Source organism: Chrysemys picta, chromosome 7 (genome assembly GCF_011386835.1).
Source record: "Chrysemys picta bellii isolate R12L10 chromosome 7, ASM1138683v2, whole genome shotgun sequence".
Lineage (NCBI taxonomy): Eukaryota > Metazoa > Chordata > Testudines > Emydidae > Chrysemys > Chrysemys picta.
This window is the reverse complement of record NC_088797.1, coordinates 4312177-4326512: the sequence shown is the minus strand read 5'-3', so window position 1 is coordinate 4326512 and position 14336 is coordinate 4312177. Positions and strand designations below refer to the sequence as shown.

General features: G+C 57.7%; 1 protein-coding gene across 3 annotated transcripts; it reads left to right on the top strand.

Moving 5' to 3' along the window:
- Positions 1-2466: 2466 nt before the first annotated feature.
- On the top strand, positions 2467-9515 carry FEZF2 (FEZ family zinc finger 2). Of its 3 annotated transcripts, none has more exons than XM_065550644.1 (6): positions 2467-2729; positions 6122-6374; positions 6611-7432; positions 7605-7739; positions 7932-8064; positions 8890-9515. In XM_065550644.1, the coding sequence occupies exons 3-6, from the start codon at positions 6662-6664 to the stop codon at positions 9135-9137; spliced, it is 1287 nt and encodes a 428-aa protein (XP_065406716.1). In that variant the 5' UTR covers positions 2467-2729; positions 6122-6374; positions 6611-6661; the 3' UTR covers positions 9138-9515. The 3 variants fall into 3 exon arrangements, with proteins under 3 accessions (XP_065406716.1, XP_065406715.1, XP_005297926.1); XM_065550643.1 differs by lacking the exon at positions 2467-2729 and adding an exon at positions 4907-5507; XM_005297869.5 differs by lacking the exon at positions 2467-2729 and adding an exon at positions 4907-5706.
- Positions 9516-14336: the final 4821 nt, after the last annotated feature.

The following is a 14336-nucleotide window of genomic DNA, read 5'->3' as shown; positions in this document are numbered from 1 at the left end:
GCAGCGGGCGCCGGACATCCCAGGAGGGCTGCAGAGACCTGCCGGCCGCATTAAGGTCAGGTTGCTTGCAGCAGGGAGTGGTTCCGGCAGCAGCAGGTGCTCTACCGAGTCCCCCACTCGCCCGACCTGCAAGGCAGCGCCTGGGCCCCCAGTGACTATCACCCCACTAGCGCGGGGGCGCTGCCTTGCTGCTCACACGTGCTGCAGCGAGCGGGGCAGGACAGCGCGCGAACCGAACCTTGCACCATTGCAGGGACCTGACAGCCCGGGAAACCCAGCCCCTGGTCCCGGGATTTGAGCCGTGCAAAGCCCAGGCGTGGAACGGGCCCCGTTGCAACCCTGGAGAGCGACGAGGGGAGGCTGCCAAACGGGCGGCGAAAGGTGGGTGCGTTCAAGCGGATTGCACGCAACGGTTTAGCGGGAATCCACAGCGCAACGCCCCCACCAACAAAGCGTTTGAAGGCGAACAAAGATCTTCACCAAAACCTTGGCCCTCGAGGGACTTGTATGAAGACAACTTTTACAACCACAATAAACCGAGGCTGATTATCCCCCGGGTGCATCTCATTTTCCGAGGGCTCAAATACCCGGGCTCTTCGTATTTTGTTGCATGTATTATTTAAAACAGGTGAAAACGAATATGAACACGGGTGGCTTCCTGCCCCGGGCTCTTGTACATTCAATCAGTCCAAACTTGGCTTGCTTTATGTTCAATTGAGGCTTTGCTGGTGTGCCCAAAACCAAACCCACAGTACCCCAGCAGAGCAGCCTACAGGACCGGGATATTGATTTGGTCCCCAGTATTTCGTTGCCAGTCGAACAGCAGCTAGGGACGGGCGAACGGGGTCTGTCTGCTCACGCTGGCAAATGGCTGGAGTCGGGTTTTACGAATGAGATTTCCCTGCCCTTAGCATGGAACCCGCTGTGTTTATGCCGCAGCCTCCCTTAGCCTGAGCCCGACCCGGGGGTGCCACATGCGGGCAAGTCTGTGGCGCGAAGAGGGAGATTTCGTTTGGGGGCCTAGCAGGGGCATCAGAGAGCGAAGCAGACGCTGTTTTCCCAGCACGGCTGAGCGGGGCTGGCTCGGTTCGGGAGCGGGGCCAGGCGCTGACCGCACTACACCGGATTAAAGACACTAGCGCGCGGGCTGACCTGCAATTAAACCCTTTCATTCCTCGGGTCCCCGCAATCTCGCCCAGCAGCCGAGGGCGGGGTTGACAACGAGCCTGGGAGGGTTTTGCTTTTCCAGCTCGTGGCCTTTTCTTTTCCACCCCATCTGCTTAGGAAGATAGTGGAGAAAAGAGATTGGGCACCACCAAAAGAGAGGCCCGGGCTTCCTGTGCTTCGCGAATGGGCTTGGTGGTGGCGAAAGAACCGGCTTGTCGGGGCCCCAAAGAGCCCGTTCCCAGCCTAGCCTAGTAACTTTTCCTTCCCTTTCATTGCACCACGTCAGACTCAAGGTCCCTTTTTTCAAAATAAAAAAGCTCGCCTCCCTTTCATCCCCTCCTCCTCCTCCGTGGCTGCAAAACCGGAACGATTGACACCCGAGAGGCTAACGTGAGGGGCGCTAAAAATAACCGTCCCCCGTTGAAAATACCGATTTTCATTTTCAAATCACTGTGCAGGGTAAGCGCGGCTTTTTTAAATGTGGGTCGCAGCTAGACACCAGGTCCCATGAGCAAATCGAAATGGTTGGAGCAGTCAGACTGCGGTGCCCAAGAAAACGATCAATCACCCCGTTTTCATTTGGGGGAAAAAAAGCTTGCAGCCCCCAGCCTACTTTCTGCAACCCCCTGAAGTCGATTCTGTTGTTGAGGAGGGAATTACCATGCGAAGGGAGAAGGACCTGGAAGGAAATCAAGCCGTCTACACGGCGATTCCCCACGCGGTTCTTGCCGTGAAACGGACCCGTTCAATTTCCCTGCGTTTAGGGGACTCGGGGTTGCGCTAAAGAATCTTTTTACAGTTAAATCTCACGGGCTGTTCGCCCAAGTGCCCGTGAACGCACCCTGGAGCGGAGCAGAACCAAAAGGCTAGCGCCCGCCTGACGCTTCCGACAGGAACAAATTAATCAAGAATGATTCCTATCATTCTGCTTCGGGTTTAGCAAGAAAAAAAAAACCCACCACCGTATCAGGGCGTGCGATTGGGGGCAGCTTTATCAAAGTCCGTCATAGTTAATATCCTTCCCCGCCTGGCAGCAGTGGGATCAATGAAGACAGCCTCCAGCTGTGCGCAAACTTGCAATTTCAATTAAAAGCCTGAGCTGCCGGCCCTGGGTTTGAGCGCGGAGCCGAGCGCAGTCATGGAAAAGTCATGTGTCACTCGGGCGCGTCCTGGGAAGTCCAGGGCTGAGGCTGGGAAGGAGGGGAAGGGGTAGACTTGAGCTCCTGCCGGCTCAGCTTCCTTTCCTTTTTTGGGGGGGAGCCAGATCTCGGGGGCGGGCAGGATACAACTGCCCGGGGGGGAGGGGAGAGTTACGATCTTCTGCTTAGTAAAAACCGTTTTCCACCGGGGCAGGCGCCACTCCCCGGGCACGGGTGAGGCAGGACAAAACCACGTGTCACCAGAGCTTTGCGCCTTTGGCCACTGACATGTGAACGGATCAAAATCCCCCTCCCTGCGCCGGCTTGTCTAGCCACTCCGCTGAGCCCACCACGGGCTTCTGCGCTCATCCTGCCTGGGCCAGAACCAGAACCAGAACCAGCCCTGGGCCGAGGCAGTAGCTGGTGGGTGCTGCCTCTCCGGCTGCAGCGTCTCGGGCATCCCTGCGGGTGTCTCTGGGCGGGCAGGGGGCTGGCGAGAGGCTCCATGTCTGTCCCGGGTCCTGCCCACGCGGGGATTTTGCAAGATGGGGAGCTGGGGGGGCGGTACTTTGAGGAGGACACCTGCTTGGGAACGTGCCCGGTTCTTTTTTCTGCCTCCTTGTGGGCCAGGAGCCTCCTGCCCCAGGGTCTCCCCCGGGAGCTCTTTGCCCCCACGTGCTCGGGCGAAGGCCAGGCCTGGGGTGGGGAGAGAGAGCCGGGCCCCTTTGCAAAGCCAGCTCCGAAGTGCCCATCCGCCCCCTGAGAGAGGGAGACATCCCTGCCAAGCAGGAGGGGGGCCGCCAGCCCCCGCAGCCCAGCCCCCCACAAGCGCCCCCCAGCTCCGGTTACCCTCCGGCCCGCTCTGCCGAGTCACCCCTGGACGCTGCCTCTCCCCACCCGCCCGAGGGGAAAGGCCTCAGGGATCCTGGCAGCCCCCAGGAGGACAAAGTTGTTCCTCCGGCTCTGCCCCGGCTTCTTGACCTGGCATTTGGCTGCCCCCCGGCTCCAGCCCTTCCTGGGGGGCTGCCCCAGATTCCCCGAGCCCCTGGGGATGCACAGTCCCGGGCAGAGCGAACCCGCCTCCCCCGGAGCAGAAGCTGCCTTGAGAATTCCCAGGAATTGGTTCTGCACTGGGGGTGGGGGTGCTCTCCAGCCATAGAAAAGGTTATTCCTTGTGCCGATCAAATCCCACCAGAGGGTCCCCCTCCTCTCCCCTAAATCCTAGCGCTCGGCTCCCAGCCCAGCAAACCCCCGCACTGCGCCTGCAATCCCGGGCTCTGAATTCGCTGAATTCCCCTTCGATTCTGCCCATAGGCCTGGGCTCGCATTGGGTGTGCGGGGGGTTAGCTGTTAGGGGAGAGGGGATGGAGCAGGTCGGATCTGCCCCTTTCTAGCCAGCCCCCAGGCCAGCTCGCCTGGTAGCAAAAAGCCAGAGGAGTGCGCTGCAAAGGGACCTTTGCTTTCCGCATGAGATGCATGCAGGGGGGAACCGGGGAAGAGAAGAAACCCTTTCCATAAAGGAGGGAGGGGGTTACCATTTAAAAAGTGAAGCCAGTTAAGAAGGGAGGGGGGAGGAAAGACAATAATCAGAGAAAGGAGCGGAAGAGAGCAAAAGACGGGGCAGTTTGGGGCCAGGGAAATGGTGACCTTGCAACGCAGGCTTCGGTTCCTTGCACCGGTTCCCCAGCCCCCTTTTCTCTTGCCTGAAATCATCTCGTTTACAGAAAATATTTGTTTGCACTATTAGTTGGTACTGGAGTTAATTACTCGATGTGTTAGCGTGGAGTAAGCTGGATAAAAGTAGGCTCAGTGTTTATTGTGTGGGTGAGCTGTTGAGCGGTGCTTGAATCAACTGCAATTAGGGTTAGATAGAGATTAATTAACATGTGAGTGGCAAGGTGTAGAGCAGTTCCCAACCCTCCCCGCGCTGGAGTCTGCGGGCGAGGGGGAGAAGAAGTTTGTGGCGGCTAATTAAATACTTTGCTAAAGCCCGCGCGCTTTGGGGCGAGCCGCACGTTAGCCGGGGCTTGTTGGGACCCCAATGTTTTCTTTCTGGCCGCTCTGTAGTGGGTAGCGGGCCCATTGTGATGCAGGGAAAGATGGCTAATGAAGCGGGGAGGGGGGAGGAGAGGGGCTGATGGAAGGTGGGGTGAGAAAGGGCCATGTGCCCCCCTGGGCCTGTCCTACAGGAGCGAAGGTGGACACAGCTTGATTTCGGCCGCCCTTTCCCCAAGACTTCGGTTGTAATGAAAGAGATGCCGGGACTCGAGCAATATTTTTACATTCACCACTGATGCCCCAAGCGCGGAGGTGCCAGGGACCAGCCTTTCCCCCGGCTGTTTTCAGAAATAACTGGAGGCGGCTAGTGGGTTTTTTTTTTTTAATTTTTAAATCTACTTTCCGAGCTCCCGGCAGCACCCAGCTTAGGCCAGGCCAATGTGCTCTTCCCCGGCTCCCTTTCCCTAACTCAGACCCCGGCTGGCCAAAAATGAACCAACCCCACTTGGGCTGCAGCGTCCAGGGCCCCTTTCCCCGGAGCGGAGAGCCGCGCCGGCCCGCCTGCTCCCTGCGCTTCGGACAAGCCCGATCGTCTCACACCCCTCGGCCGCTTTGCAGCCTCGAGGGCGCTCATTGAGCGGACTTTGTTCCCCGGGCTTGTTGTGCTTCGCAGGTGAAATAGGCTGTCTGCAAACAGCTGAATTCAAACGGCCCCGCTGGAAAAGGGGGCCTTTGTCAGCAGGACACAAAACGCTGAATTCCTCCAAACTTTCTTAGGCGTGCTGGGGGGGAAGGGGGAGATATAGGGGCCTTTTCATGGCTTGCTTTACTTCTGGCCAGGCTAAATCTCTCCCCCTTCCCAAGCTCCCCGTGATAATCCTTCCCTTTATTTTAGAAACATACAAAACCAGGTTCCACGCCGCGCTATAGTGGCGCCCAGTGAAAGGGAACTGAGCGGCTCTGAAGCGGCGGAGGAAAATTGGTTCTGTTGAATAGCCCCGGAGAGGGGGCGAGCGCTTAATCAGGGCAGGGGAGGTTCTGCCCTGGCAGCCCGGCCCCCGAAAACAGGTGGCTCTTGGGCCCTCAATTAGACAAACAGCAACGTCCCTACAGCCGCGGTTTGTAAAGCGCCCCTCGGGATCAACTCGTTGTCGTGCAAAGCAAAGCAAAGCCAACCCCGCGAAGCCCCACCGTTGCAATAAGGTAGCGTGGCTTCGAAACGAAACTCAGCGGATGAAAAGGGGGCGAGTCACCAGCCCCAAAGCAGAGGGTCCTTCACCCCAGCGGGGCACCGCTGAGAGATTTGCAAAACCCCTTCGCAGGCCGGGCGATGCCCCGTTTCAGAAGCAAAAGCCCCAGCCCTGTCTTGTGATCCTTGCCACGCCGTACCCGGGGATTTAAGGTTAATCGCCGCGTTACACGGGGAGGAGAATTAAACTTAGTTTAATTAACATTAATAACACCGCCCTAATTAATGGGCTGGCTATTAATGTCGACATGCCGGGGAGGCTCGCCGAGAAGTGACAATTTATTGCAATGGAGCCGAGCGCAGATGGGTTGCCAGAATAACTCGAGCGTGCTTGTGTGGTGGTTTGTTGTGTGTGTGTGTTTTTTTTAAACAACCCTCCTCCTTTAAAAAAAAAAAAAAGTCCTGCCGCTCCCTCCCAGTGGCTTTTCTAACCCGAGCAGTAACTACAGCGCTTCTTTCCACCCGACTTGTGAATCGCACTTGCTTTCTAATTTGCCACATGCAAAACGATTCCTCTGTTTTGCAAGTTGCTTTTGCTTTTTTTTTTTTCTCCCCCTTCCCCTTAAAGGCTGGCGGATAAATTGTGCGCCTTAAACTGGCAGGAGGGAAGGAGGGGGCCCGCTGCACCTCAGTCCGGCGCTGGGGCTCAGGGACGCTGCACCGTGGCCTCCCCATGTCATTCTGCTTGGAGTGACTTCGTGTGATGTCAGCTCTCAGTGTCAGAGCCGGCGAGCTGGCGCTCGGGAAGATGTTGGCTATCAAAATGTGACAGTGTGGCCACTCCGCGCTGCTGGGACGCGTCTCCTCGGTGCTGGGCAAAGGTAATTCATCCCCTCCCTGCAAGAGCAGAGCCAGGCGAGCTCGGGCGGAGGAGCCCGCTGGGGTGGTGGGGCTGTGGCTTGGAGGTTACTTTGGTGTGTTTGGTTAATGAGCATTAAGCGGGTGTCCCCCCTCCCGGGGCCATTGTTCTTGGGTAGGGTCATTTGAAGGGGGGGGGAAAGGAGGGGAACAAGGTGCTTATTAAGTTGATTTGTCCCCTGGCTTTTCTGGAATGCAGAGCTGAGACCGGGAGCGCCCAGCCGGGCTCGCTGCTCGCCTCCTGCCCGCCATGGCGAGCTCGGCGGCCGTGGAGACGGTCATGCCCTCGGCCTGCCCGCGCCACGAAGGCAGGAGCGGCGCCTCCAACCCCTCCAAGACGCTGGCCTTCTCCATCGACCGGATCATGGCCAAGAGCGCCGAGCCCAAGCCGGCCTTCGGCGGGCTGGAGCCCGAGCCGGCCAAGAAGAGCCTGGGCCTCTGCCCGCCGCTGCCCTGCGTGCTGCCCGTCCCGCCGCTGGCCTACGAGGTGCACTCCAAGGCGCTGCTCAGCTACTCCGAGCTCTGGAAGGGCAGCGCCCTGCGGGGCCCGGCCGGGCTGTGCAAAGCCAACTGCGGCATGTGCTGCAAGGCGGAGCTGGGCCTCGGGCACTCGCTGCTGCCGGCCGGCCGAGTGATCAAACCCCAGGCCATCAGCCAGGCGGCGGGGATGCCCGCCCAGGGCTCCGTGTATTACTTCAACTACCTGGACTCCGCGTACCCCTCCGAGCTGCTCCCCGGCCAGCTTTTCCCTTCCAGCCTGCTGGGCGCGCAGCCCCCGGCCGGCCTCTCGGCGCACCACAAACTCTTCCTGCTGGAGAACGCCAAGCTGGCCGGGCTGGCGCCGGAGAAGTTCCCCAGCGCCCAGTACCCGCACAAGGAGCGGCTCCCCGGCCAGCTGGACCAGGTGATGAAGGAGAACACGGCCCTGGCCGGGGAGAGGAACGGGGTGAAAAACCACAGCAAGGTCAGCGGCTCCGCGGACGGCAAGCCCAAGAATTTCACCTGCGAAGTGTGTGGCAAGGTAAGTGGAGCCCGCAGCCCAGCGCTGGGGTTCACGGGCCGCCCTCCTGGTTGTGTGTGTGTGTTTAGGGCAAAGCAGGGCCCTGGAGTTGCACCTTCTGGGGACAGCCCGTGAGAGGAGACAGGGCCCCGGCGCCCCTCGCCTGAAACGCTTCCCTTGTGTTTCCTCCTAGGTCTTCAATGCCCATTACAACTTAACTCGCCACATGCCAGTCCACACGGGGGCCAGGCCGTTCGTCTGCAAAGTTTGTGGCAAGGGCTTTCGCCAGGCCAGCACCTTGTGCAGACACAAAATTATCCACACGCAGGTACGTGCCGGGCTCGCCTTTCCCTTTACAACCAAATCAAGTTGTTGCTGTTGGTTTTCTATTTTGATTATTTGACAAAAGTGGCGCCGAGGGTCCCCCCGGCCCGGACACGGGCCTTGCCGGGCTGGGGCTTTGAACGGGCAAGATTTCGCCAAGTTTCTGCACGTATTTCTTGTCCTTGTCTTTCCCCAGGAAAAACCTCACAAATGTAACCAATGCGGCAAAGCTTTCAACAGAAGCTCCACGCTAAATACGCACATTAGAATCCACGCGGGCTACAAACCTTTCGTGTGTGAATTTTGTGGCAAGGGATTTCACCAAAAAGGTATTTTTTTTTAAAAATCAATCGCCTCGGTTGTTTTTGTTTTTAATTTAGCTGCCCGAGGTTCCAGCCAGGCAAAGCAACGGGGGAGAACGGAGAGGCTGGGTTTCCTAACCTGTGTGCCGCTTCAAATCCTTGATCTCAGCAGGAAGAAATTATTTGGGGGTACGAAGTTCCCCACTGGCCCAGCAGAATAACGCCCAGCTGCCCACAACGTTCGGGGCGGGCTCGGTCCTATATATCGAGACATGGAGGCGCTCCGCTGGGGAGGACAAAAGGGTTATAAAAAGGGGGACCCCAGCAGTGTCCCGCGTGGCCAATCTAGGCTTAAAGCGGACCCCGAGGTTGGCCGACAAGGCAGCCACCAAGCCGGGCCGTTTACACACGTATTTAATGTGGTAGCTCCGCGTTTGGGTCTCCGGCTCGCTAGCGGAGTGTAATAGAAGGAAACATTCCCGCTGCAGACAAGTTTCGGAAGAGCCTTTCTCTTCCAATGATTTCCCTCTGAGGCGGGCCGCAGCCCGGGGAATTCCTGACGGTCTTTACTAAATGCTTTTTTTAAATTAGGTGCCATTTTGGGGGGCCTTATCCAGGTTCCTCCGTTTGCCCCAGGTCAGAACACTGACCCGGCCTCTAATTTTGTTATGTGTCAGTTGTACGCCGCTCGGCTTTGATGCAAACTACGTTTGACAACTTCTCGACTCCCCCTTGCAGGACACGTCCTAATGAAGTCGTGCAGCGGGGCTTAGCGGGGCAGCCCCAGAGCTTGGGAAACCCACGAGTAACCGCATTTCCCCCCTTTCCTTTCCCCCCTTCTCCCTCTCGTAGGAAACTACAAGAACCATAAATTGACTCACAGCGGCGAGAAGCAGTACAAATGCACCGTCTGCAACAAAGCCTTTCACCAGATCTATAACTTGACTTTCCACATGCACACTCACAACGACAAGAAACCCTTCACGTGCGGCACGTGCGGCAAAGGCTTTTGCAGAAACTTTGATTTAAAGAAGCACGTCCGAAAGCTACACGACACCGCGACCCCTACAAAAGCGCTGCCCAGGAGTTTGCAAACCTAAAAGCTCCGTTCACTCCGCGCTAGGTGCCAGCCGCCGAACTTGCCACCTGGGTCCCCGAGGCCAGCACTCTCTCTGCCAACCTGGCGATTGTTTCAACACCAGCTTAGCAGGTGACTAGCGGCCAGAATTCCCAGTCGCATTTGTATATAAGAGGAAACTTATTTAAAACTCCTTTTTGCCACTCAACTCCTGGGATTTGGTTGTCTTGGGTTGAAGGGGGAATTAGGGGTTTGTTTTAACCTAACGTCTCACCAGGGCCGATCTGTAAAATATGGGCCACCAGGGCCGTCTTTATATATGTCTGTAAAATTAAATTCTAATGTACAATCGAATAAGGAATATACATATATATATGGGATAATAAAAAGTCAATTCGGAGTCTTTTTCCGCCTTTTAAAAAAGCTTCGACTAACCCTTGAATCGTTTTTAAAAAATGCTTATTCAAGCCAGGGACCCCCCTCCCGGAACGGTGCGGCCCCGATCCAGTGTCCGCTCGGATTTCGTTCTGCTCCGGGAATCGCTGCTCCGAGCGCGTTTTGTTTCGATTCCGGCACTTTAGACGGGGGGAAAGAGGACCACGGTTTGCTAGCCGCAGAAGCCGGAGTGAGAAATAAAACGCGAGACGCGAAGGAGCCTTTAAGAGCTGCAAGGACTAATAAACCAGCCGAGAAAAACTCCGAACCTGCTGTCAGTGTCTCTGGCTGGGAGGAAATTACCTGTTCGCTTAACTGCTTCTGTCCTGGGCTAGTGTTTCTCTGCAGCGCGGGGGGCCGCGGACCCTGCAGGGCCAGGAGTGTGGTGAAAAGCTACGCGCTGCCATCCCCCTTTCCCGGGGGAAGTGGCGGAGCGAACCGCTCGCTGGAGCCACTCGAAGCGCGACCGGTCGCTCCGACCCAGGTAGCAATTTTCCACCCAATATTGCGCAGTTATCTAAGCCCAGGAAAAGCTCGTGGGAAAACTGCTTGGTCCCTCTTCCCCCTTGTTTAAAGGGGGCTGGTTTGTTTTTAGTGGGGGCTTTTTAGGAAGCTGAGACAGGCCGGGGAAGAACGTTAAAAATAAAGGAAGGCACGTAGCGAAATTAAACACAATCAAAGAGGGCACAGGGCTGGGCTATTCCTCTAATCTCCCCTTCCCCTCGCATTTGAGCGAGAATCGGGTCCCCCGGCGGCTTTGCTGTAATAGGGGCAGTAGGATTCCAGCCTGAAGATGGACGGTAATTGGGGCTTTCCATAATGTCACCTTTTGGTCCCTTCATTAAGGCGCGTTTAGGCCCGTTTCCTGCAGGGCTATCTTTGCCCTGAATGCTGATGCAATGATCTCACGCTTGCTTTCTGAGTAATGACCCAAATTAAGAGCGAAAATACAGACCCTTCAAACCGCATTACATTAATCTAATCACTCCCAGCAGGGCCCAGCAACCCCTTTTTGATCAGAATATGGATAATCAAGCCCTTGGATTAGACTAACTGGTCCCGTCCCTCCTCCCAGGCTCTTAATATGCAAGTGTCTATTCTGCCCACGTCGGGAGGAACAATATTATTCTAGCGGGGAAGGGAGATTCAGCGGGCCGGGCCCGTGCGTGCGGCTCACTCCAAGCTCGCCAATGAACACGCGAACCAGCCGGGCACCAAATGGCTGGGGGCCGCTTCAGCGGAAGTTCGCTTTTCCCCACTTAATTGAGTGGCTAAATGCGGGCAGGCGAGGGGCCCCCTGCGTCCGACTGAGCTTCGCCGCTTGCTCCAGAGGGGCTCGGGGGCGCGTGATCAGATTCCCAAGGGGGCTTGTCCTCGTTATTTGTACTGGGGGGAAGCGACACAGGTTTTCAGGCCAGAAGCATCTTCCAATGGGGACCAGGCCGCTCTGCCTTCGAACTTGCTGCAAGATTCATCTTCATTTCCAGATATAAAATCCCGCTCAGAAAAAAAAGTCTCTAAATCTGACCCCCCCCCCCCCCCGGCTGCAGGGATCCCTGCTCCCGGGGGAGGTGCTGCGCCGGAGAGCGGGTCACAGAACTTTTTAGGGGAACATCCCCGGGCCGTTCGCTTCCCCGCGAGGCTGGTGCAAAGAGCGGCGCTCAGGGGGGGCTGCCCGGGCCCCGGGCGAACCCGGCCTTGGAGACACCCGCTGGGAGCAGCAGAAGTTCTCCCTCTTCCAAGCGACCCCGGGGGGACCGGGACCTGGGCCAGGTGGAGGCTTCAGGGCAGCCCCGGGGTGCATTGCTCACCTCTGGGACAGCGGAGTCCCGCTGGGGGCTTTCCCCCTGGCCCGCTCCCTAGCCAGGGGTCTGGCTCAAAGGGCACAGCCTGCTCCCAGGGGCGGTTCGAGGGGAGCAGGATGGGCCCAGCACCGCTAGAAAGGGCCTTGGAGCCCGTTTTAAACGGGTGACTCGTTTTGCAACCCAGCCCCCAGGCCGGGTCCTCCGCAGGAGCGGGCCAGAGGAGCAGCCGGTTGCCTTCGCCCCCAGCGAGGCGAGGCGAGGCGAGGCCGTGCGGGCTGCAGGGGTGGGTGGGTGTCAGAAACAGGTGGTGGTGACACAGGAATACGCGTCCGCGCTAGTCATTTGCGAGGCCCCTACAGCCAAATGAGCAGCGTAATTGCTCCTTTCTGCAGTCTCGCCTCCAGCCCCGGCGATGGGAAGAGCCTGGTCCCTAGAGCGGGAGCCCTGGGGCTGGCAGCGTAGGAACGCGGCCTGCTCACCCCACGGCCCATGGGCAGGGGGCCTTCACTGCCCCTCCCTCGGGCATGGGGTGCGTCTCCCGGCTCAGTAAGCCAGCCTGGGCCCTGGCCGGAGCATCAGCAGGTATCAGAACAGCTACCTGCCTGCACCAGGAATGGGGGGGTCGGGGGGGGAGCAACTACCTGCCTGCACCAGGAATGGGGGGTCGGGGGGGGAGCAACTACCTGCCTGCACCAGGAATAGTCGGGGGGGGAGGGGAGCAGCTACCTGCCTGCACCAGGAATGGGGGGGGGAGGGGAGCAGCTACCTACCTGCACCAGGAATGGGGGGGTCGGGGGGGAGCAACTACCTGCCTGCACCAGGAATAGGGGGGTCGGGGGGGGAGCAACTACCTTCCTGCATCAGGAATGGGGGGGAGGGGAGGGGAGCAGCTACCTGCCTGCACCAGGAATGGGGGGGGAGCAGCTACCTGTCTGCACCAGGTATAGCGCGGGGTAGGGGAGGGGGGCGCTGCAGACGTCTTTCCCGGGGTGTCACTCTCGTGTTTCTTTCTCGCATCACACGCCACGCTTTGAACGGCTCCTGCCTTCTTTTAACGCCCGCCGCGGTCCCGGTTACCCCTGGGGAGGGGCCGTCGCCCAGCGGGGTGGAACCGCGGTGCTTGCAGCAAGCGGCCCCTGCCCTCCCACGCCAGCGCTCAGCCGCCGGCCGGCCTGGCCCCGCCGAGCAGCAGCGGGCGAGCCGCGCGTGGAATCGGGTCGCTCCGGAGTGACTTCCAGACCCGCAGAAGGAATGTTAAGGGGCTAGATCCGGCTTCCCATTGACGCGAGCGGCCCCAGCCCCGCCGGCTGAAGGGAGCAAGGTCGAGTCCTGCTCGAGTTAGGAAGAGTTGAAAGGGACGGGAGGGGCTGGATTATCTCCACACGCCTCTGGGTGCGGAGCTTGATCTTCGCCAAGGGCAGGGGGGAGGCTGGGCTCTGACATTGACCGGGGGATACAGCCCCCGCTACGGCCACACGCTATTCGGGGGGGGGGGATGTTCACACACACACACACACGACTCCAATTATCTTCCCCCCCGCAAGATGTTGCTGCTGTCCATGACTGCTCACACTTCAGCAATCTTGCCAGCAAGCCTCAAATCATAATAATACAAACACAGCCATGAACACAACAGCTTGAACAGGCCTGGTACTTTTTTGGGGGGGGGTTAGAGGGACCTCTATGTAAAGTGACACTAAAGTTGCCACCATTTCAGACCCCACCCCCCTTTCTGTGCGCTCCATTTGCCTTGCTGCTGGGGGGGGGGTGCTATCCCCCACGTGCTAATTCCAGCCTAACACCTGCCCCCCACCCCGGAAGATGAGAAAAGGGGGGGGCAGGTGTGTGGAGCAGCAGGGGGGGGGCAGCGGGCTGGGGAGAAGCACTGGGAAGCGACCAACCCAAAGGCAGATGCGTTGCCCTTTTCCCTGCACTCCGCTCTCCAAACGTCTGAGCAACCGGTTTGCTGCTAGAAACATGTTAATTGCCAACGGAGCTCATTAAGGCATGCACATGCAAAACACAGCGAGGGAGATTAAATGGACAAAAGCGCAATAATGAACTGTCAACAATCGAACCCATCTACACGACCAGCAGCACTCAAGAATGAGGCATTTGGAGGCAACAAAGGATTGTCTGGGACAGGAAGAAAGGACGACCTAGACTTTTGTTTAGTCAACACAATTGATTACAAATGAGAGATTAACAGGATAGCTCCAGAGTTTTTTTGAAGGAGGCAGAAGAGAAAAGTCCAATTAAGTCCACCGAATGTTAACTACATTGATTTCCACGGCCAGCCCCAAAGAAATTCTCATTAAACCATCCCTGGCGATCCCTTTTGGAAAGTAATTTGTCTCCCTGATGGAGCAGAGAAAGGGAGCGGTGTACAGAGAAAGACGCGCTAGTTCTTGGCACAAAGCGCTTAGGAGACACACTGGAAAGAGCCAAAGGGGGAGTTAATGAGCATCTGACAAGCCGCTTGGATTCAGGCCTGGAGAGCAGTGATGAAAAGATGGAATTGGCCAACAACTATTCTTTATATCAAACATAAAAAGGCCAATCTGAAACAGGGCTGCTTAAAGCTGGTGGGGAAGAAAAGCAAGGCCCCCACTGCCCCATTGGGATGGCAAATGCATTGGCATGTCCTCTCCCAACCGGGCTCGGGCTGGACATGGCCTTCCCAGGCCAATCCCCCCTCGCGGCAGGCGCTCCTACGGCCATAGACAGCCTTCAAGCCCAGGAGCTCGCAGGGAAGCCTAGCTGTGTCACAGTCCCACCTCTCGTAGAGCACGTCAAGACAAGGAAAAAAGTGTTTTAAACACATTAGCAGATGTGTTAAAATCCTACTCTGAAGACAAGGTAGTTGCCGTTTTAACACTTGTTAATTGGTATAGGTAAATCCCAGACGCCCGCCCAGAGTTAGCTTGGACCAGCTAACACCTAGGACTGCCTCGTTTCACTGGGATTTTAACACATTAATA

What these genes read in the sequence shown, in the direction of transcription:
- FEZF2 (XM_065550644.1), top strand. Translation starts at nt 6,662, where the DNA reads ATGGCGAGCTCGGCGGCCGTGGAGACGGTCATGCCCTCGGCCTGCCCG. An exon ending in CCTGCGAAGTGTGTGGCAAG is followed by an intron (nt 7,433 to 7,604) that starts GTAAGTGGAGCC and finishes GTTTCCTCCTAG; the next exon opens with GTCTTCAATGCCCATTACAA. An exon ending in ACAAAATTATCCACACGCAG is followed by an intron (nt 7,740 to 7,931) that starts GTACGTGCCGGG and finishes GTCTTTCCCCAG; the next exon opens with GAAAAACCTCACAAATGTAA.